This window comes from Oryzias latipes, chromosome 17, assembly GCF_053564925.1.
Source record: "Oryzias latipes strain Hd-rR chromosome 17, Olatipes_Hd-rR_3.1".
In the NCBI taxonomy this organism is placed as follows: domain Eukaryota; kingdom Metazoa; phylum Chordata; class Actinopteri; order Beloniformes; family Adrianichthyidae; genus Oryzias; species Oryzias latipes.
In genome coordinates this window covers 9493501-9516363 of record NC_136253.1, presented here as the reverse complement: position 1 = coordinate 9516363, position 22863 = coordinate 9493501, and the positions used below count along the sequence as shown (strand labels likewise).

Sequence of the window (22863 nt, the reverse complement as noted above, 5' to 3'; positions counted from 1 at the left end):
GGGTGCTGACGTCCACCTTTGGGGGAGACAGGAGCTCTTTCTGCCTCCAACAATCGATTTAAAACATTCCTAAATATTCTGGTCTGCAGAACTGCTGCCAAACTTTGAAAAAAAAAAAAAAAAAAAAGGTCTTCATGCAGTTTTAAAGGACCTATATCATGATAATTAGAGAAAAATGTATAAAATAAAAATATAATGTTAAAAGTAGAAATAACAAAATAGTTTTCCCTTTTAAAATCTGTTGCATTTTTATTAAAAAATTACAATTTAAATTACGAAGACTTTCTATTTTAAGAGTTGAAATAAAGTCAAAGTTATAATAATGACAGTAATAATTAGTTTTATATTTTGGCCGCCTTTCTTGGAACACAAAATTGCCATACAAAAATTCGGAATTTGCAAAGTTTAAAACACAGCAACAATAAAAAATATACAGTAATAAAATAGGCCAAAGTTAAAAATCACTTTTGATTGGAAATCAATACATCTAAGTTGGGTAAAAAAGCCACTGGATGGAGGGGAAACTGTACAAACAAACCTAAAAGGTGTTATTATGTAAAGTGTGTTTATACAGAATGAGCACCGTGTCACACTTGTTCATTCAAACCAATAGGGCGAGGCTTTTGCTGTTTGTCTTAAAGCAAATGTAAAAAAACACAACAAACTCTCTGGACTTTTGTCACTTAGATCTCAAATTTCCAAGTTGGACCTGTTGAATGTTTTTGGTACATCAACTGTCAAAACATGAAGTTCCAAACGCAAAGAGAAGATGCAGCATTAGTGTTTGATATTTACACATTTTACTTCAAAAAAAACATTCTTTAAGAATCCTAACTTCTTGTCTCACCTTTAGTTTGGATGTGGCTGCTCTGCACAGAACTGCCACTGTGTCCTACTGTACATCACTCATGACCTCACTAGTGCTGGTTTATTTTTAGCTCCTCCTCTATTCATCAGCCAAATGGCCCTAGGAAACCATCTTCATTAGCAGTGTGTGTGTGCTTGGTGGTGGGGGTTAAGTTACACTGCATTACTGATGGGGGGGGGGGGGTTCTTCGTGCTTTTTCATGACTTGTTTTACCTATTTTTTCTGTTGTAATCCAAAAACCCAGATTTGTACATTTTTTAAATACTGTAGAAAAACTTGATTTGAACTTTTAAAAAGGGATGCAACCTGTTTACCAACAGTAATTTAGCTTTTAACAAGTTCTCCTATAAATCCTATGTTTAACCCCTTTGTTGTCTTGTGGCTGATCTCAGACCAGCGAGCTGGAGGACCTGCTGGAGAACTTGCAAAGTGAAAACCAGCAGCAGCTGCTCCCAGCTCAGCCTCCATCGACTTCATCGTCCTCCTCAGTGCCACCCGGCTCCTCCGTGGACAAACAGACCATCATCAGTGACATCCTGCATTTGACTGACAGCGGCAGCTCCCCGAGCCAGCCCAGGGCCTACCCCCCCATGGCCAGCACGAGTATGTTTGTGTTTGTCTTTGAGGGCGCAGTCCTTAGGTTAGTCCGCTTTGTTTGACAGGAATAGAAACTAACCTGAGCTGTGCTGCGGAACTAAAAGGTCAAAAAAGACAACGAGTCCTAGCTTGCTAGCAAATGAGTGTCAGCGTGGTTCACTGCAGTATGAACACAAACCGACCACTGAGCATGCTAAACACGAAAAACAAAAGTATAAAACATGCAAGCCCTAAAAAAGAGAGTAAAGCCTTAGTCGCGTGCACCTGGATGGGGGTTGACCCATCCAGGTGCACGCGGGTTTTGGGGTTGTCTAACCCTGTGGAGGGTCGTAGAGGGGAGTGGCCGCATGTGATGTGTCCACCTTAAGGGACGTCCTGAAAATGGAACATAGGTGTATCGTGAAATATTTTTAAGTTGCACGCATTTCTGAAGTCTTACGGTCGTCTTTACACAGCACTTTAGTATCATATATATTACACTATAAGTTGCTGTGGAGTATAAGCCACAACAGGAAAACAAAACCAATACAAAAAAAAAATGGTTTTTTTTTTCGAATTTAAGTCTATTTAGAGTACTAGTCACACTTTTGGGATACATTTATTTAACAAAATATGGGACCAAGAATGGACATTTCATTTTGAAAGACAAATAATAATGGGATAGATAACATTAGATTAATAAATATATGCACACTTCACCACCATAACATATTGATGCTTATTTAGCTTCTTAAAACATTGGAGGATCTAGTTTAGTAGCAGAATTTATAAACAGTTATTTAAAAAAATCCCAGCATAAAGAACATCTAATAAACTTGTATCTTCATATAACTTCAAAACACTAAATTCATTGAATTCTTCTTCTGTGTCCGTTTGGAACCTCTGTGAAGCCCAGTATAAAACTGTGGCTATGGTTGTGTCCAAACTATGTGTTCCTTCACGCCTCACTACTACATAGTGCACTATATAGAATCTACATTTCCCAGGCATATTCGCGAAAAATCCGTTTGAATCAAAAAGTAGTGAGCATGCTTTCCAAATTGCTATTACAAATTCAGGGCACTACACAGTCCCGCACTACTGTATATCGATGTTTAGTAGTTGGAGCTTAGAGTGGGAATTTGGACATAGCCTATGCCCACATTCGCTCACTATTCACTACACAGTACCCTATATAGTGTGTTGGCCATTTTGTAGCCCTGTCTGAATCTACTTTTTTTTTTTTAATAAAATCCAAAAAATGTCCCCGAAAGTCAAAAAGCCAGTGTGCATCAATGCTCTCTGGATTGGTGAATATAGACCGCAATGCATTGTGTTTGAACAATTTTTCAGAAAAAAATGTGTTTAAATGTATTTTTTGAAATCACCAACATTTTCCTCTTCACAACACAGTGAATTCATAAAAAGCTGTTGTAAAATGCTCGTATTAATTTGATCTTCACTTCGTGAAATCAGTGACGTCACATGTCTCTTTTAAAAAGTAGTGAGCATGGTGTCCGAATTGCACTATATCGTTTTTTAGTGATTAGGGATTAGGGTGGAGATTTGGACCTAGCCTGAGCCCAAGTTGTAGCCCTAGAAAACAATGTATAAAACCACAAGTTATTCTCTGGAAAAATAGGACGTCTGTAGTACGACCACACTAACTACACTGTGGGTTGAAAAAATGAAATATTCTGTACGACGTGCCTGCGTCTCACCTACTTCCCCCTCACATTAACCCTGCGTGTTATACAAGTGTTCGCAATGACCGGTCGCTTGCAGCATGGCTGTAGTAAAAAATGTGCATGAACATTTTGGCTCTACAGGCTCACTGAGAGGTCTAGGATGTTAAAATTTTGTGCGGACACCTGTGAGTCCCATACACGTTTGGGAATCCCAAGTGAATGGGACTCACAGGTGTATGTGTTTGTCCATTTTTCACCTGCAGACAGCCCATATCCACAAGCAAGGGCAGTTGTGACTGATGCATGAAAAAAAAGCTTGCAACTAGAAAAATCAGATAACGAACAAATGACAAAAATATTACATAATTGTCGTTACATGAGCTGGAATATCAATTTTCCTTCTTTTCTTCCTGTTGGTCTCCAAACATCTCCAAATCACCATTTGTACCCAATTTAACTAAGTTTGTAGGACTTACTCAGCATTAAAGCAACCCAAGTTGCTTCAACCTTTGTCCCATATAGCAAAAAAGTCACAAACCATCTTGACTGCCAGTCATGCGTTCATTCAATTTTCCACTTAAAAAACCTCCTTAAAGTTTTGTCATGCGTTGTGGTTATCGTATCTCAAGGGGTTACTTTCTTCAGACAAACTGGAGTTTTTTAGCTCTTCAGTCCAGTGGAATCTGTGTCTCCACAGCTTTACTTCCACCAAGGGCAGGACAGCCAGGCATGTCGGTTCAGATCCCTAACTCTGTTGCTGGGCGTCCTTGAGTTTGGGTTTTCTGAAAATGTGGCTCTGATCTGTTAAATATTAAAATTCTTGCTAAAAAAAAAAAAAAAAAAAAAAAAAAAGCACAAATTCCAGTTTTTGCGTTAATCCTGTGAAGAAAATACATTGCCAAATAAAATTGTTCAAGCAATGATAACCCCATACCCTCACATAGCCTTGTTTATGGATTTGTGGACCTCTCAGGATGGTTCTTTTTGACCTCCAGAAAGCCCTGAATCTAGAATTTGAATGAAATTAATTAATCGTTGAAATCCAAGTTTTTACCATGCCTTTATTTGTATTAAATTAAAATCTTGCAGAGATCATTTAAATATACAGAAAAACTATTTATGACAGATCTTGATGTGATGGATGCGGTATTATGGTCATATTGATGTATTGTGAAATGAACCATCAGCTTTGTTTCTTCAATTCCAGAATATGCAATAAGGATCATTTGATCACACTGGCATCCACTGGACTCTGTTCTCTCTATAAAAAGTAAACGTTTGATTCCAGCAGGCTTCAGTGGGGTCCGGCCCGGTCAATGCCCGGTCAGGAGTTTGTCTATGGATGGCAGCATGGGCCCCAACCCCACCAGGAACTTTACCCCCCAGCACAGGAACAGTGGGCCTTACTCCTTACTGCAGCAGCAGCAAAGCTTGATGGGAACACATGGCTGCATGCCTAACCAGGCTGCCATGACCAACACTGGTGAGGACGAAACCTTGTTGGAGATCTAATTTCTTCAAACACATTTTCAATCATCTTTAATTTAAAGGTATTTTATTGTTAAAAATGCCTCAAAAAGTGATGGTTTTCTTGTTGACCCAGGTATTCGAGGATCCATGCAGCATGGCTGGGTCTCCCAAGCACCCATAAGGGGCTCCACTGGACCAATGATGGGTCAGGGGCGCATGGTTCCAAACATGAATCCCTCACTTTCTGCTAGAGGAGGCAGTGTTCCACCTGGTTCCAGAGCCATGGTCAACATGCAGATGATGGGCAGTGGTGCGTTTCACAAATGGCTTTTGACATCTCCTTGTAAAAACCTTGCAGTGATGATTGCGACTTCAATCCCCCGCAGAAATGGAAGTGCCAGCCCATTCCTACCATCCACAGCAGGCTCCGCCCAATCAGACTGCACCGTGGCCAGACCGGATGATGATTGATCATTTTGGAAACCAAAGCAGGTACAGCAGCATTTAAATGAGTCGGTTAATCATTGCTGGAATGAATTCTGAACTTTCAAGGCTCTGGAGTTGTTAAAGTCTTAACCAGAAGCAGTTGCAGCCACTTTGGTGGGTGGAGGCACAGATTTATGTTGTTTTTATTGCTTTTTTTATTACCGTATTTTTTGGATTATAAATTGCTTCGGAGTAATTGGCTGAACCAAAAAATGCATAATAAAGAAGTAAAAAATCATATTTAAGTTGCACTTTTGGGATACATTTTCTTAGGAAAATATGGGGAACAAGAACAGACATTTCATCTTGAAAGGCAAATCATAATAACGAAATGGATAACAATAATAGACTAAGTTTTTGCAAGCTTCGCCACCGTAATCGTATTTAGCTTGCTAACATTCTAAAAAGTCAACTAGATTTAAATGGACTAGAAGTCCATTGAAATGTCTTCATCGTCTGTGTCGCTTTAGAACAACCCTGCCTTGGCGGGTGCTTCTCTTCTGCGTTGCTGTCAGTAAATATTGCTACACATCTCTAGTGCCCTCTAGCAGTTGTAAGCGGGGAAAATAACCAACACATAAGCTTTTTTTTTTTTAAACACAAGTCGCATCTGAGTATAAGTCGCACCCCCAGCAAAACTGTGCAAAGACTTATACTCCGAAAAAAAACGGTAGTTAGGATATGTTATAACACACCACCACTTCTGATAGATGTTCTAAAAGAAGAGAGATGAAAGCACTGATCTGTTAGGATGCAAACACTGGTGAACGTTGAACTAAAGTCAAAACTGAGGAGACAACCAAACATTTAGTTTGTTCAGACAGTGAGTTGTGTTCCAGGCCGTCGTACATTGTTCCTCAAGAAGACGGGATTGGGAGCTGCGGGGTCGGGCCCGAGGGACAGACGGACGAAGGAGCTCTGCTCAACCAGCTGTGCTCAGTTCTGAAGGACTTTGAGGGTCTGGAGGAGATTGACAAGATGCTGGGGATCCCTACACTGGCAGGCCAGGTGGGTCTCTTCAGACCAGCTCCCCAAACCCATATGTCTCTGCCATTGCAGGTCCCTCTGTGTGTGATTCATCTTTGGTTCTACCAACAGGGTCCTCTCTCAGAGCAGGACCAGTACCTGGGTTCCCCAGACCCACCCACAAACCTGAAGCCCCCCCTCTACAGCCAGCACTACAGTGGGCAGCCGGGCTATGGTAGCATGCTGTCTGATGGTGGGTACCACGGCTCATCCATGAGTGGCCACATTGGTCCTCAGAGGGTGACCCCCACCAACTATTCCCCAATGATGAGGATGTCCAGCGGAGCGGGACCCAGGCCCACCACCATGCGACCCGGGGGGCCCAACCCAATAGTACCAACGCACCCCAACAGCCTGAGGCTCCAGCTGCAGCACCGACTCCAGGTGAGCTTCTCCCATCAGCTGTGGCAAAACCAGCTTTAGCTGAGCATTTGCCACTTAGAGCAAGTGTTGCTGAGTGGTTTGGAAACAGCAGAAGTGGGTCACACAGCGGTCATGCTGCTTGTGGCGGGTGTCATTTAATTTTTCCGTAGAGAGGTGAAATAAACTAGAGGGAGCATTTGATATAAGCTAATGTCTACGATCCCTCCTCTCTTTTCTATTGATGCCCATTCTTTTGAGAGTCCAACCACCAGCTTTTACAGAATATTACTAAGGAACCTACAAAATTAGTGTTTACTATCCTCATAGTATATTATCAGATTCTTCTGTAGCCTTAAAAGTATACAAATGTAAAATGAAATGCAGTTTAATAATTCAAAAGCCACCAAAGAATCTGCCAAATCTATTAAACATCTGGCAAATTTAAATAAAAAACATGTTTATGCTAAAGTTGATGAAAGTCAAAAACTTGTTTTTTTTCTTCACAAGATGTAAAAATGAGAAAAGATTTGATTTAAAGCTCAAGAAATATAAATTTTATTAAAAAAAAATGTATGCTTGAATTGACTCTGTTTTTAGTTTTTTCTAATGTTTTTAGTTTTTTTATCAGAGTAGGAAATGGGGAAAAATATTGTTTTTGATATTCTCTGACCTCACTCCAGTGTTAAACTTTATTATTATAAGATGCATTTATCTTTTCTCCTCATGAGAGGAAATTCAGTCAAAAAGGAGACGCAGGTCTGAGGAGTTCACAGAGTTTAAACAGCAGCAGCGGCCGCTGAAGAACAAACACGTTTCAGCTTTCAAGCTTTAATCAGCAGTTCCTCGCCGCTGAAAAACTCTGCGAAAAACACACAGCCTTCTCACACGTATAAACAAACTCCCTCACAGGTTACTGCCTCTCCACACGCTCGTGTGTTGGGTATACTGGCTGTTAATGTCACAATATTGGGTTCTTGTCAGCAGACTGTGTGCACAGCACCTTTGGATCAATGCAGATGGGATCTCTGTAAAGGCTTCTTCTGCAGTGCAGGCTGCCCCCTGGTGGAGATGTGGAGATGTTCACAAACGACACCATTCTACCCCACAACTGTTAGCTCAGACTGGTTTGGGGTTATAAATGGAGAAACGTCAAAATTGTTTTTTAAAAAGTAATTCAAAAAAAGGAGATGATTCAGAAGATAGGAATATGTTTTAATGGAAATGTTAACATCAATGCAAACTGTAATAATGTAAGACACTGTACAGAGCAAAACTTCTGATTTCATTCCACTTCTTGTTTAGAATCGTCAACCAATGTTGAATCAGATGAGTGGAGTTTCCAATATGAACCTACCTCTACGCCCCAACCTCCCAACGCAGGTGAGCTGTTTGCTTTCCTCTACGGAGGGGATTCTATTCCCCCAGTACTGTAACACCTGACCCGCTTGCTGGTGCCTTTGGACCTGCAGGGAAATCTCAACGCTCAGATGGTGGCCCAGCGTCAGCGCGAGTACCTCAGTAACCACCTGCGTCAGCGTCAGCAGCATGCGCACCAGCAGCGCGCCATGATGATGCGCACTCAGGGCATCAGCCTCCCCCCCAACATGCCTGCAGGGGGCAGCGCACCGCCTCCGATGCCCATGGGCAGCGCCAACACACGACTGTCACAGGGCAACCTGCAGCAGTTCCAGTACCCGGCCTCCAGCTACGGTACCAGCCTGCCCTCTCCTCCACCTCCTCATCCCGGGTCCTCCAGCCCCTTCTCTTCCCCCCTCTCCCCCAGCCATCTCCTGGCAAGCCAGGGCATGATGGGAAATCTAAGCGGGCAGTACAGCAGGGTAATGAGCCCTCCAGCACAGCACAGTGCCTTCCAGTTCAGCAGTTCAGGTATAAAGTGAAAGTACAGCGGCGTGTCAGTGGTCTGTGCGCTTCTTGGAGCTCTTCACCTTCCCTCTCCCTGTCTGTTGGATGTGGTTGTGGGATTTAGAGATTTTCTGTGTTCTAATCGGACGTTTCTGCCTTTAATATTTATATGTGCAATTTCTTTTTTTATCCTTCCACCATTAACTGTATATGAGAACTGAACTGAATGAGTGAGACGTCACGCTTACTTATTTCTGCCTCCAACCAATGGAAGTCAATTCAGTTTCAGTTTTCCACCATATGGATGCTGCCATGTTGGAGCCAAACTCTAGCCTTGTGGTTCGCCCTGTAACTGGAAGGTCGTGGGTTCAAACCCTGGCTGAGTCATACCAAAGGCTTTAAAAATGGGACCCAATGCCTCCCTGCTTGACATTCAGCATTGAGTGGGTAAATCCACCCGGGTGCAGCTGTGTCTGCAGCTCACCGCTCCCCATGGGGATGGGTCAAATGCGGAGAACAAATTTTACACACCTACGTGTGTGACGGATAGTGTGATTTGATTTAATCAGTAAGCAGGAGGGACGCCACAGTTCTTGATTTAAAACTAAACCTTGAGTTGAACCAAATTAAAGTTGTGGAAAGTAAATTGTTGCATTCTGCTGCATGAATTTGCATGTGTTTACATTAAAGTGTCAAACGTGTGTTGTGCTAAATTTACTGTCTATAATATAGTTTCCTTACATCAGACCAGGCTTGGTACGCTGCTACGTTCACACAGGAAATCACGGAAACACGCGTTCAAGCAACAACTTCCAATAAAAGGTTTATGTAAATGGACATGTATGCACGTTTCGGGCTTCCGCACGTTTTTAAGTCAAGTTACAGGCTCTTTGTATGAAATGTTGCCCAGTTAAACCAGTTGAACTTTAACCAAATGAAGGACTCGAATTTGGTAGGGACGTACAGCTAGCACACTTTTCAAAACACAAAAGTAACAACCATTTGAAAATGGATCATGAAGGAGAAAGTAATAATTCTAGTTAATGGCTGCTGGAATTCTATGACACCAAGTCTTTCATATATCGGAACAGAGGTGTGAAAGAACAAGCCTGGAGCAAGAATCCCAACATTTGAACCGCTTCGACATTTCGCACTAAACCTCTTCCAGCTGTTGGTACATCCGCTAGTATTGGCTCATGACAGTCCAGTGTGAACACTGCTGCTAAAAGCGAGTTCAGGAACCCGCATTTAGAGTGTTCTTGAACACACATCACTAATATTAAGTCAACTGAAAAGTTTTTCTTCTTTTACTTACTTATTAGCAAATTTTAAAAAAGTCTCTTTAGTTTTTTTGTTATTGTTTTGTAATACACAAATTATAAATTGAACCAAAACAAGACCGTGACCCAAAAATAGGGAAAGTGAATCGGTGCATCCTTAGTAAGCAGTGATTGGTCCAAGTAATTGTTTCTATGGCAACTGCTCTCGCCAATCAGGAGTGAGGTTGTCTGAAGTCCACCCCACTAATATTTGAAAGCAGGCTACGCAAAATCTTTGAAATGTTTTAAATGTCGGACATGGAGGCCAGCAGGCATCAAATACTTTGTTGAGGCATCTGATTGGTCAGTTTATAACTTGAATGACCTGCAGAAAAAATATCATGAGAAAAAAAAAAAGAATTATCAAGAACATGTTATAAAAAGGCAGAAGAGTAAGAATGGTTATTCTGACAAATAGAATGACTGAGTAATAGGTGTCAATTTCTCTGTAGAAGTCTTTGGGATTTTAGCTTTTTGGAACCAGCGGGTATTTCCTGTTTGGAGGGATTACTCAGTCCAGTTCTCATATCCAGCCAATGCCAGCCACACATTAAGCTCTGCTCTGTTTTCAAACTGTCATATGAAACTATGAATTTCTTTTCTAGCAGTTTTCCTCCTGCTCTCTCCAAATCGTATCTGCTTCTCCCTCCAGGAATGAACCAGCAGCAGCAAGACCAGGATCAGGTTTCATGTTTTCCGTGTGGACCGGCCACACCGCAGAGCCCCCTGCTGTCCCCCAGGATGGGGCAGGGTCAGAGCCCCATGCTCCAGCAGAACCAGGGACAAAACCCAGCTCAACTCCAGGCAGCAAACCAGGGAGGACCACCCAGCTATCAGTCGAGCGCAGACCTCAACGGATGGGCTCAGCCTGCAAGCGTCCCCACCAGCAACAGGTGGCGACCTCCATCCTTCCAACCCTGCTTTTGTTTTTTTGTTTTTTTACAATATTGATGTGCAAAATTCTACAGTGTTTATGCGTCTGCTCTTTTTTCAGTGTGTATTCACAGCAGTCTCAGTACTCCACACAACCCAACGGAGGGATGTACAGCAGCAGCAGCATCAACCTTGGCGTTTCCATGGGCAACAGTGGAGCCAGCATGAACCCCATGTCTGGACAGATGAGCTCCATGAACGAACAGGTGACCGTAACACTTTTTAAAATGACATTCCTTCAGCTACTTCCATCCTTAACATTGTCATTCTTACTTGGGCAACAGGTGAATGACGGCAGCCTGATCCTGGAACAGCTGGCAGGGATGGACATGCTGCCCCAAGAGAATGATGTTAATTCAGTGAGTTGAAAAAGCAATCCAATGAATGACTAGAATGGATGAATGACAACAAACAGTTGTATGGTGAGGAAGCAAAAAGTCCCAGAAAGTAGAAGTAGTAGAGTTTAGTAAGTTGGTGACAATGTCCTTGTTACTTTCATAAAGTGGAGGACACAGCTTGTTCAGTTATCATAATGCAACTAAATTTATTTCTTTGTCTGAATTTTACAAACAATGTTTGAATCGTTTACATCCCAGTTACTCCCTTTGGTTTGATTGGGTTAGATTAGCAGGTTGATAACAGAATCTTTCAGACTTTTTAATGGGTTTTCTTGGGTCAAATGATTGAAGTCATTGTTTGTTTGTATTTCCTCAGAACTTTTGCTGACCGTGGTGTTGACAGAGATGAGGTAGCAACGGAGTCAATCCAGAAAGACTGACACTGACTCAGTTTAAGAGAAGCATAAAAAAAGGGGTTTATGGAAACGCCGTCCTCTGTCAACTCAGCCGGCTCAGTGGCACCGAGGACAGAGGTCAACCTTGACACAAGAAACTCTCTGTAATGCAGTCAGATTGGTTCAGAATCAATTCAATATGTTATGCAAAAGGAAGAAATAACATGACCAACAACAGGGAAACTGCTCATCTGAACCATCCTGACAAAAAAAATGCACAACTGTATGAAAATACAAAGGGGGTAATCCTATTTCAGGTATTTGCAGTGGCTTGACACTGTTGTAGTGGATAATCAACATATATTTATCTGCCATTTGTACTACATATACTTTGTTTTAAAACAATCTAGTTAAGGTTGCCCCAAAGTAAAACTAAGTAGCCTATGTATGACACACATTTGAACCAAAATTATTCCATTCACTCATGAATTCCTTCATTTTAATAATATCTCTTTAACAAAGCTACACATGGAAGTTTTCTGTTAGCATATGCTAAAGGTTTGCCTCCAAAAACACGCAAACACAAGTCTTCTGAGGCACTGTATTTCTGATAAACATTTTTTTTGCTCATGTTTGTGTGCAAGAATGTGAAACTGACACAAAGACACAAAGTTAACACTGTAGTGACGAAGGAACTCTGAATTTCATCTGCCGTGGTTCTTTTGTTTTTTTTTAGCCCGACTGAAGATGACGAGGAGAAATTTACTGAAATATTTTAGTTATTTATAGTTTTGAAGAAGTTTTAGAAATTATTTGTATGAGTAAGAAGAAAATCAAAATTTTTCTTGAAGAAAATCTCAAAATGGTACTTGTTGATGTTGATTTTGAAAGTTAATATATTTGAACTGCTGTAGTTCCAGTACACGGGACGTCCATCCCTATTTAATGACTTTTGAATTAAAGTGAATGTGTATAGATAGTGTATATAGATTTCTATGATTATTTTCTCTCCAGTGGTATTATTGAGCAGCAGTTTGAACTTCAATAACATTTTTTTAGGAATCCTAAAGAAATCACTGGTGAAATAATGACTAACTACATGTTAGCATTTTGTTGCAGCTAACATGCTAGATGCTAGCAGAAAATGGAGAAAAAGAGCTCACTTTCTGGCAAACATTAGCCATGATAAATCATGCTAACGACTTACCCATCACCTTTTTGATCTTTCTTCTAAAACATTTATTTTAATTAGCATTAGCTGATAGCTAGAGATCAAGAATGGCCACGTAGAGCTAATTATGACCTCCAGCTATCAGCTAATGCACTGCATTTGTCTATTTTTGTCTAAGTTTCTGTCACTGGAAAAACAAAAAAGACATAGTTGTGTTTGTTCTTTGCTTCATAATATGAATTATAAGTATAAATTTAGATAGAGAATGTGAAGATGTGTCGCAAACATCGGAACAGAAGCACCTCCTTTTTATTACAAAATTGTTCTTTTGGATTTACAAGCAGATATGGTCAAAAGAGAAGGAGGAAATGACATAAAATGTGTTAAACTTACAAATATTGAACTCCATGCCAAAGAAAGAAGACAGAAAACAAGTTTTCTCATCTGCACCCTCCACTCAGTTTAAAACGGGCACAATTATTCTCTCAATTTCCTGCTTTCAGTATTTTTATGATCAAAATTTAGGCTATTGCAAAGTTTTAAGGATAGTTTTATATTTTGTTAGTGGTATGAAAATGATAAATAAATGTCACAATGCTGAACTGAAGTTAAACTTTTAACTTTTTTTAGTTTCCAAGTCTGCAGATTAACAAAAGTGTTTGATATTTTGTTTTTGGAAAAAAATAATGAGCCGTCATCTAAATTTAAATACGGGAATTGTCGTCCTGAAGTTAAGTTAGCATTATCCTTTCCTACAAAAAAAATAAAAATATTATGCTTTGAAATTTCAGAAACAACATGGAACAAAAATTTCTCATTCTCTTTGAAAACTTTTCCTGACTTTCAATTTTCAGTTTCAGAGGTGCTGCTTTGTATGTTTAAGCTAGAACAGGAAAATTGTGCCTGCATTTCCTAAATATTTTCTTTAGATGATGAAGAATTCCTTTTGGGGAAATGCTGTAAAAGGAGGTCAAACTTAAACACTGTAAGGACTATTTCACAATCTAGATTTATTTTGGCCCCATTTTTGTTTTGATTTAACCCATTTTTACTTCACTGCTTTGTGTAAAAGCTCAGAGATGGAGCCTCTGAGCTGAAACAAGCCATGAAAAAAGTTCTGAATGTCTAACTCTCAGATGGATTGGGGTGGCACTGAACACTCACATGCAGTGACCCCTAATGTTACTCATGAAGATTTAGATTTTAACTGATGCAATATGGAAGACTTTTGTACATTTTTCTCAACTTCAAACGACTGCACTTCTTGTAAATACTTTTAAGACGCTCGGTACATAGAATGATGCCTTAGCTCAGCATTTCTGTGTGGTGTGTTACTAAGTTACAGATTCACTGTATGCTGATGATAAAATAATTACAAAAAAGAGTTTTTAGATTTGCTTTTTTTTTCAGGTGTTAAGTTGTGCAAACTCAATCATCTCTTTAATTTTTGTATGTTGTTGAGTGCATCTTTGTAAAATGATTTTGAAGTTACACTGGTTTGACATGAATTCTGGTTGACACCATAGTTCCAAAACTCAAAATTGAAAATTGCTGGGTGAAAGGTTCACTTTTGATGGTTTTTACAAATCCATTCCAAAAATGTCACTTCTAGTGCCAGGAGATTTTCTCAATTACTCCAGTAAATCAAAAGTTTTTCTCTGATCCTTTAAAATAAAAAGTAGAAGTTTTAAAGAAATGAATTGAGATTTTATGATTTATCTGCTCTTGACTGCAGCTTGCACAATTCAAGTTTGGAAAAGCTGAAACAACATTTAGTGAATGTTTTGTTTAGAATATTTTTACAGCTTTATTCTGTCTATCAAGGCATTAAAAAACTGTAATAATTATGTGACAAAAACGATTTTTTAATATATACTGCGATTTTACTTTTATTTGTTTGGGGATGAACCTACAGAGCTCTGGGCATGACATAAAAAAAATAAAAATAAAAAACAAAGAAAGGAAATAGTTTCCTCAATCTAATAATTTGTGACCTCTAATTAGTATTTCGGTATAAACAAGTCCTACTGCTAATGGGGATGCAAAATAATAATGTAACCACACATAATACTTATTTATGCCCAGAAAATGCTAATTTGCGTGCAAAAAGTGCTGACGTGAGCACAAATGATCAACATTTAGGGAATAATTTGGTCTGGTTTATTTTGTATGTCATGTCCGGGTCTCCTTGTAAACCAGAGTTTGAACATTAATATTTATTTAACTTTATTGATCATAAATAAATTAACAAATTCATAAAATTTTATTTGAACGACTTTCTAGAAACACTGTAAAAAAAAATAGCTTACCATCCCTTTTATATTTTCCTATTGTGACCAATTTATTTTAAAATGTATACATTTAAAAAGGTTTTTGGCATCTTCAAACATGGGGTTGAATCACAAAGATTTGGGTTTCATTCAGGCTTTCTGCTGTGTTGTTCACACTAAAGGTCCCATCAATGACAATCGAGCACATACGGTTATTTTTCCATAAGGGTTGAACGACAAAGACGCTCTCACACTTTATGCAAGCTGTCGACTGTAATGTTCCTTTTGCCAATGCTGCTTGTTAATTTATGCCACTGTAAATAAACTATTTTTATTGAATGCCTTTGCCTTGGTTTTCTTTCACCTTTGATCATAAAAACTCTGCAAAACTGTTACTGTAACAACAGGAAGTGATGGAACTGCTGACTTTTGTAGTTCTTTGAATTCACCAATAGATGTCCTTGTTTCCTACAAAATGAATCTCTTTCGGCCTCACAAAACACTAAATGAAGAATTATATTTGTGTTTGTATTAGTCTTTGAATGGCAATAATGGAATAGGTGAAACTTGAAGTGTTTAACAATAAATGATAAAAAAAATTCAGACATACACAGAAGCTACGAATGACCTAATTTGCTTTCTTTTGACAGTTTTCTCGTGATAACAGTTTCTCACGATATAAACCACCAACTTTTTTTTTCATGTTTTGCTGCGGATTGTAGAAAAATAAAAATGTAATCTTTGTGATCCTGTTATCACAAGATTACAATTTTTTTTATCTCGTGAAAATGACATATACTATCTTGTTAACTTTGATAAAAAAGGTAGATGGCTTCTGTAGGCATACTAAAATAAACATCAAGTATTGAAATTTGCTGGAAAAACCTATGTTATATTGTACTAAAATGGCTATACATTTTTGTATGACCCTTTGAAAATAGTAGTTTAAGTGTACTACAACTATATTTGGTCTATACGGAAAGTGAGGCTGTATACTTGAAGACTACTTTTTATATACTTTTTATATATATCCATTGTAAACTAAAAATGTTGTAATTTAGTCTGAAGGAGTATTCAGTAAATATACTTCCTCCGCATAGACATGCTTTTTAGTATTCTTGCTATACTTGTACTTAAGTATACTTAATAAAACGAAAATTGTCAAAAGAAATAAGGATGCTATAGCTTCTGATGATGGATGTTGATGAACAACTCCTGGAACAGCCTGTAACAACAAACCGCCGAAGTGCCATTTTGAGAAGTCTGACTACACGAGTTAAAAGGAGTTCCTCTGGCAGACGGCATGGAGGCTCTGCTTATTGCAGAAATACTACAATAGAGGTCAAGCCTCCCAAACAGAGCTGTTTGAGTATATAACAAGGTATGTAATAAGGTATAAGGACACTGAGTGCCAGAAGTCAAACTGAAAGGAAAAAAGCTAAGATAATGTTCCAGTGTAGACTTTAAATATAGGCAAAGGGTTATAGAAGAGGCAGAGGATTTGGAAAATGAATGTGACAGTGGCACTAGCATCATCTATGTCATATTGTTCTGCAAGCTGTCCGTGCACATGTGATATTGGATATGGCACACCCAGATTCACATGGCAATATAATAATTCCTTATCCCCTGTGCTATCCTAGGCACTTTAACATTGGGAGTTGGGTCATCTAGACCCACTAGACAGTGATCTGAACCTTTTTTCTTCAATGATTTGTGAACCTCACTGGTGTCCATGGATTACATGAAATCTTTCCACCTTTGTCATGGTAGGGAGAACACGTCAATGCAAGGGTGGGGTCATCTAAGATAGCACAAGGGTTACATTGAGCCCTGGAATCCAAAATGTCACATGGCCATGCAGGAAACAGATTGTGCTCCAGCACCTGGTTTCTCCTGTCTGTATCAGTGTGTGAAACATATTTCAGCACACAAACAGACAAATCAATTATTTTGTCCAATATCCAACACTTGAAATGAACCTTTGATGGAAAAAGCAAGGATATGAAGGCCTATATCAAATCAAATCAAATCAACCTTTATTTATATAGCACTTTTACAACAACACGTCACTCAAAGTGCTGTGCATAAAATACAATAAAATTTAAAAACAGGATGACAAGACAAACAGTGCCGACAACCCCCCGCCCGCACACACAGACACACACACGCACACCATGATAAAAAAGAGTGATAAAATGATGGAATGTAGAGACCTGGCTTCGTCCTGGAGTGGGGAAACGATATTTTGGGGACATGTCCACATCAGTGACACCAAGTTCACGGAGTACACTACCACAAGACCCCCCAGATTCGATCAAAAGAGTCAGACCCAGGAGATGCCATTGCAGCGACCCCGTTCACTGAGAAGGATCAGTCACCGATGTGGAGGATCCCTCAGAGGAAAACACTGGAGTTACAAATATAGAGTTAACGGATTAGTGAAGGTCATGAAGTTCTTGAAACAGCACGTTTTTTTTTTCATTTCTTAAACAAACAGAGATATTTGGGGGGATTTTTACACATTTAAAGTTCAGCATATAATATACATATATAAAGAACTATGTTTGACAAATGCTGATCTTGCTAAATGTCTAAGAGCAAAGATTGAGAAAAGCCTGAAACCTTTGTTTTTGCTATCACTTATTTTTTGTATTGTTACATAATTCTATAAAATAATCTAATCTGGTGTTGCGTTGTTTAAACTTCATGCTCTGACAGCCCTCGCTTGCTCCATGTTTGTTTTTTAAATCCATTCTGGGTTGACGCTGATAAGAGACCATCATTTCCTTGTTGTGGGAGGGCAGACTCGGCTGATCTCCACGCTGATTGGCTGAAGCGGCTGTCAGTCAGAGAGGGCACCTGCGTCAGCAGCGGCCCGCTCCACTTTTGGATTCGGTTTGCTAGCTGAGGCCTGTTCGTGACTTCCGAAAAGAGAGCTAAAAAACGAAGACCTGTCACTCGTACTCTTTTTTTCAAGGAACACAAAAGTATCCCAAGTGACAGGTTTCAGGTTTCAGAGCATCCATTTTCCACTTGTTCCTGCAGAAGGTCACAGAGAGCTGGAACATTTCACAGCTGTTTTTGAGGGGCAGGCGCGACAGTGTTCTGGACAAGATGACAGGCCGTTCCAGTCAACAACAAAAAAAAGTCTTTCTCACTGTTTGTATCATTATTTGCCTTAAGACGATTCAATAATCCAAATAAAATAAAATGTTAGTGTTGTCGTAAATAAACATGAATTACATTAAGATATATTAAAAAGGAAAACCATAAGAAAATAAAGACAAGTTGATCAAATAAAAGATAAAGATAAGATAAAGCTTTATTGTCATTGTACAGTCACACTCGGTACAACAGTACAACGAAATTGCAAACTGTCCCACATTGGTGCAAAGGTGCACATTGGGGAGAAGAATGCCAACAGGACTCATTTTTATTTTAAGAATGAAAAAAAAAAAAAAAACAGTAGAAAACATGAAAATTAGCTTTTGTTAAAGCCAGTGTTTGATGTTACATCATGGAAAAAGTTCATCAAAGAATGAGAACATGTTTTATGAAACAGCGGCCACTCTGGTCAAATTGGGAATTGCGGGGAAACATTTAAAGGCACACGTTCTCACCATTACTCATCATTTTTTATGATTACAAGTAAGTTACTGCACTGTGACAGATGGAAACAAAAGTGTACTTGGGGAGAAAATGTCTACAGAGAACCGCTGCATGCATATAGCACTGAATCTCTGTGTTTTTCTTCCCTTAGGGCAATTTCTTACATTTTTGTATTTACAAGAAATACTATTATCATTATTGTTATAACTTGGGACAATTTCCAACAATTTGAGACTTTAAAAAGAAAGAAGTTCTCAAATTAAATGATCTATATTAAATAGTCATAACAAAATTAAGTCAGCAAAACTCAAATATACTTCTTGTGTTCTCTAGAGATACTAACTGTTGTGGAGACAAGTAGTACAGATTTCATAGAGTTGTGTGATTGTGTGTCCAAAGAAGCACTTTTCAAATAAAGAAAAACCAAAAACTTAACTGTAAACCAATAAATTCTCCTTTATTTTATTCTTATTTTTATGTTTACTCTTATTTTAAAGAACCTTAAGGTAGGAATTTGTACATTTAACTTCCAAAAAACAGATGTGCTATCCTAAGCATTTTAACATTGGGAGTTGGGTCATCTAGACCCACTAGACAGTGCTCTGAACCTTTATTCTTCAATGATTTGTGATCTTCACTGGTGTCCATGGATTACATGAAATCTTTCCACCTTTATCCACCTTTGTCGTTGTAGGGAGAACACGTCAATGTAAGGGCGGGGTCATCTAAGATAGCGCAAGGGTTATAAGCAATTACTGAATGCTTTCCAGCATTTTTTTTTAAATTTTGCTGTGAATTGGAGGAACTATGGGTTTGAATATCAAACTCAAAGAAGGATACAGAAGGTGAAAACTGCACTACAAAAAAGTTAATAAATTGCCTTTGTTGTGAAAATGTCTTTACATCAAATCTAATCAAAACTTTGGGTATTCTTAGTATATTCTATCCTGTTTGTTTGTTTGGCTGCCATAAATGTGAGCTCAGCAACCCTGAAAATAAGAGTGATATTTAAAGTCATTTGTCATTTTCAAATTTGTGGATTTTAATTTGGGACAAAGTAAAGAGAGAGTTTTGTTGAGTCCACCTCTCCCAATTCAAAAGCAATATTGTAGTAATGCATGAAAATTAACTTTAATAAAACAAAAAGGACAGATTGAAAACACATGAAAAAGACATTTAAAACCAGATTTTGCATTCACCTTTTCGTGTAAAATTGGACATTTTCATATGGAGTCAATGCGAATTTACCATCTTCTGAAACCGGCTCCTGGTGGTCTTTTCAGGAACTGCACCAATCGGTTGTGTTTGTTGTTTAAACTCTTTCTACTATTCGTATTTGTATTTGGTTTCTTTTTCAGCTTAAATCTGTACATACCCCATGTAGTTTATATGAAAAAGTGTCCAATTTTATTTTACGCTTTTTAAGTTTGTCTAAATCTTTTCATCTAATCTTCCCTAAAGAAAGGAACCTCAAGAAGCTCAGTTTGTGCCACAGAGTGAGTCTTCTTCTCTTATCTAGGATCTTTGGAGCGGAGGTGTGCCTGTGAGGGGGGGTCAATGCTGCGGTCCTCTCCACCCCCCCCCCCCCTCCCCCGTGTCAAATATCTCCGGCGTTCTCCGTCTCCGCAGGTGGCCTCGCACAAGTCCTCCTCATCATTTCTTGCGGGCAGGTGCGGGAACTCCGACATGGCGGGGAATGCGGGACCGAAGCGGCAGGACACTCGGAAATTTGTGGAGAACCTTTCCGGCGAAGGGAAATGCATCGCGGTGCTGACCAGTGGCGGAGATGCTCAAGGTAAAAAAAATAAAATAAAAAGAAGAGCCCCTCAGGGAGTTTTCGGGAGGACTTGTGCGACCCTGAAAGCCGCAGGTTCGAATCCCTGTGTGAGCGCACGCAGCCGCAGCACAGAAACTTGGCGCCTTGATCTGACTGATGTCTGCACTGTTTTAAAGTTGGGCCCATTTTGTGACCATTTCATTAAAACAACTTCCTTTCCCTTTTCGCGTAGTGTTTTTATTTTTTTTTATTTATTTTACAGAAAGTTGTGAGCTTTTATTTTTTATGAAAAGCAGAATGGTTCTTGTCCGATAATGGATGTATAGAGAAAGGCTTCCCAAAAATGCTTCTGAGGGAGGAATATCGAGACGCGGTTTACTATCTCAGCGTCAGGTGTGGGAGGGAGGGGAGGCAATTTGGGTGTGGGGGGTATTTTAATGCACATACATGATTACTTTGTGCATTTGCGGGGAGGGGAGGGGGCCGCTTTTGAGGGTGAATCTGTGTGCGGCGGTTACGCAATACTTTGTGCGGCACCGTTTTTAAGCGCGTGATGCGCAAGTTTGAGCAATTTGCGGGAGAGAAATGTCTGATAAGAGGAAGTGGACCTTAAGGTGCACCGGTATCAAAAGTGGGCTCTTTTGAACAAACTGTCCTGAGTGGAAATGCGGTGGCGTCGCGATGGCTTCAGTGCGCACCCTCAGAACTCCGTGCCGTTACTGTAACGCAGAAGTATCCTCATGCTGAGGGACAGTTACTCTAGCAGTGATTTCATTGCGGCTCAATGCAAAGTTGAGCCTCTGAGTCAGACAGACATGCGCAGTTCTTTTTACAACCTGCTGATTTCGAGAGCCTCATAAAATAAAAAAATAAAAAAGTCTTGCATCAGAGTCTGAGTCACGACTGTTGTCAAGTAGAGTATTGGAACCGTCCCATGTCCGTCCTGTCAGCCACCACGCAGTAAACGGCGTTTGGTTCTCCGTTAGTGGCTGCGCTTTTATTTTGAAAGGAAACCGGGTTCCGCCCGTGTCTTCCCCTTTTCCGCCGTTGAAGGTCGACCAGCCTGCGCGAGGAGTGATTCACAGGAAAGATGACAGTTAGATCTAAGAGATCCAAAAAAAATCAAATAAAACACCACAAATTCCTGTTTTCTACTGTATTACCTCCTCATTGCCCCTAAATTGGTGGGTAATAAACTAAACTGCAAAAAAAGAAGAAGAAGAAATACTTACAGAAGATCTCCATTAGAGTCATTTTTGAGCCGTTGGTGACTTGTCTTCACTCTGATAGTATCTGATAGTATTTGCAGTTTGCTCACAGAGCTCCCTGAGCATCAGTGAGGACTGCATTCTTGCTGTCTGAAACGAGAACATATTGTTCTCTGCAGTCTGCTGCTCAAAGGCGCCAGGTTTATGGCCTGTTACATAATACATAATGCCTATAGGAGTTATCATTAAAGGTTCTTCACATAGTTTCTGTCAGTCTCACTGCCTATTACATGCTGGATATTGGTTTCAGCCTTTGTATTCAGCACACGCTCACCCATGCAGCAGCCAAGCTTTAAAGGGGACTCACTGGAAATGACTAGTTTAGATGAAGCTGGTGATAAAACACTTTTTTTACCACCTGTTGTGTTGTTTTTATGTAAAGATTGATGTTTTAGGATATTTACATTGGCTGAGCATACAATCCGTTTTTACTACTGACTCAGTCCATCGAATAAACAAGTCAGATGGAGTGGTACAAACTCAGAAAGACCCAGAGGGGGTCAACTGTGGACCAAGATCCAGTGTTATTTTGTCCTCAGTATATTTATAGAGAAAATTAGTTAGTTATGCTTTATTTTATTGTGTGAGAACTCAGATAAGACTCTAGGTAGAAATGTTTGTCCCTGAACAGGCACCTTACCTCATGATGTATGATGTAATATTTGCGATTTTTGTCATTTTTTATTCCTTCCTAACATTTTGCTCTTTTTGTCTGTGAACTACTGCTGCAAATTTTCAATTTGGGGACAGATTTAAACTTTCATAAATTGAGACATAAAACAAAATTAGCATCTCTTTGAGATACTTTCAGGTTTTTTTTAGAGCTAATTTAGCATATGTTTTATTTGTTTTCTTTTAGTTTTGCTTGATAAAGAAAAAAAAAACCTAATTCTGTTTGGCGCTTCTTAAAGCCTTTTCGACATTAAGAATGTCATTTAGATTATTTTTAAAATTTGAAGCATGAGTCAGCTACTTTTTGTTTGCCTAAAACCTCATTAAACTAACTTAGCATTTAGCTTTTAGTGTAATGTATTTAACAACAGTCAGTTTAAATAGATTCCTTTTTGTTGCTTATGTTAAATTTCTTCATAAACATGTATTTAACATACAATTTATTTATTTATTTTCAAATATTTTAATGTTGCTAGCATTTTAGCATTTTTTTAGCTTTTCTGAGCTAATTTGGCATTTATCAATTAGTACGCTAAGTTTACAACTGTTTAGTATCTTACAGTGGTGTTTTTTAGTGTCCATAATAATTTGTCAATTTAGCAGTTAGCAATTCATTTTCTAATTATAAGCATTCAATGGAGCTGTGTATGAATTTAGAGATATGTTTATTGTCAGCATAATTTTTGGACTTAAAGTTTTGAATTTTCATTTTTCAACACTTTGTACTTATCATTTATTCTTAATGGAAGCTATAATCCGACACTTTGA

The 22863-nt window shown here is 39.1% G+C and overlaps 2 protein-coding genes and 1 long non-coding RNA gene across 15 annotated transcripts in view; 2 read left to right on the top strand and 1 right to left on the bottom strand.

Annotated features, from left to right (window-relative positions):
- The window catches only part of LOC101175434 (nuclear receptor coactivator 2), a 74783-nt gene extending 59678 nt beyond the window's left edge, over window positions 1-15105 (top strand). For 5 of the 7 annotated variants that reach the window (XM_023964773.2, XM_078934364.1, XM_011486179.4 and 2 more), the window contains 12 exons: window positions 1261-1471; window positions 4421-4615; window positions 4736-4912; window positions 4989-5094; window positions 5928-6096; window positions 6187-6498; window positions 7780-7857; window positions 7947-8364; window positions 10312-10552; window positions 10654-10798; window positions 10877-10951; window positions 11307-15105. In XM_023964773.2, the coding sequence (XP_023820541.1) occupies window positions 1261-1471; window positions 4421-4615; window positions 4736-4912; window positions 4989-5094; window positions 5928-6096; window positions 6187-6498; window positions 7780-7857; window positions 7947-8364; window positions 10312-10552; window positions 10654-10798; window positions 10877-10951; window positions 11307-11318 (2139 nt within the window). In that variant the 3' untranslated portion in view covers window positions 11319-15105. The remainder of the gene's footprint in view (window positions 1-1260; window positions 1472-4420; window positions 4616-4735; window positions 4913-4988; window positions 5095-5927; window positions 6097-6186; window positions 6499-7779; window positions 7858-7946; window positions 8365-10311; window positions 10553-10653; window positions 10799-10876; window positions 10952-11306) is intronic. The other 2 variants (XM_023964774.2, XM_023964775.2) reach the window with 2 other exon arrangements.
- Window positions 15106-18812: 3707 nt separating this feature from the next.
- Window positions 18813-21528, bottom strand: LOC144986671 (uncharacterized). Its single transcript, XR_013650513.1, has 2 exons — window positions 21388-21528; window positions 18813-21218 (listed from the first exon to the last, which is right to left on the bottom strand). It is a non-coding gene; the product is annotated as an uncharacterized LOC144986671 (long non-coding RNA).
- LOC101163356 (ATP-dependent 6-phosphofructokinase, platelet type) overlaps window positions 19902-22863 on the top strand; it is a 93548-nt gene continuing 90586 nt past the window's right edge. For 4 of the 7 annotated variants that reach the window (XM_004078738.4, XM_004078740.4, XM_078934361.1 and 1 more), the window contains exon 1: window positions 19902-20173. In XM_004078738.4, coding sequence (XP_004078786.2) covers window positions 19936-20173 — 238 coding nt within the window. In that variant the 5' untranslated portion in view covers window positions 19902-19935. The remainder of the gene's footprint in view (window positions 20174-22863) is intronic. The other 3 variants (XM_004078741.4, XM_011486176.4, XM_078934362.1) reach the window with 1 other exon arrangement.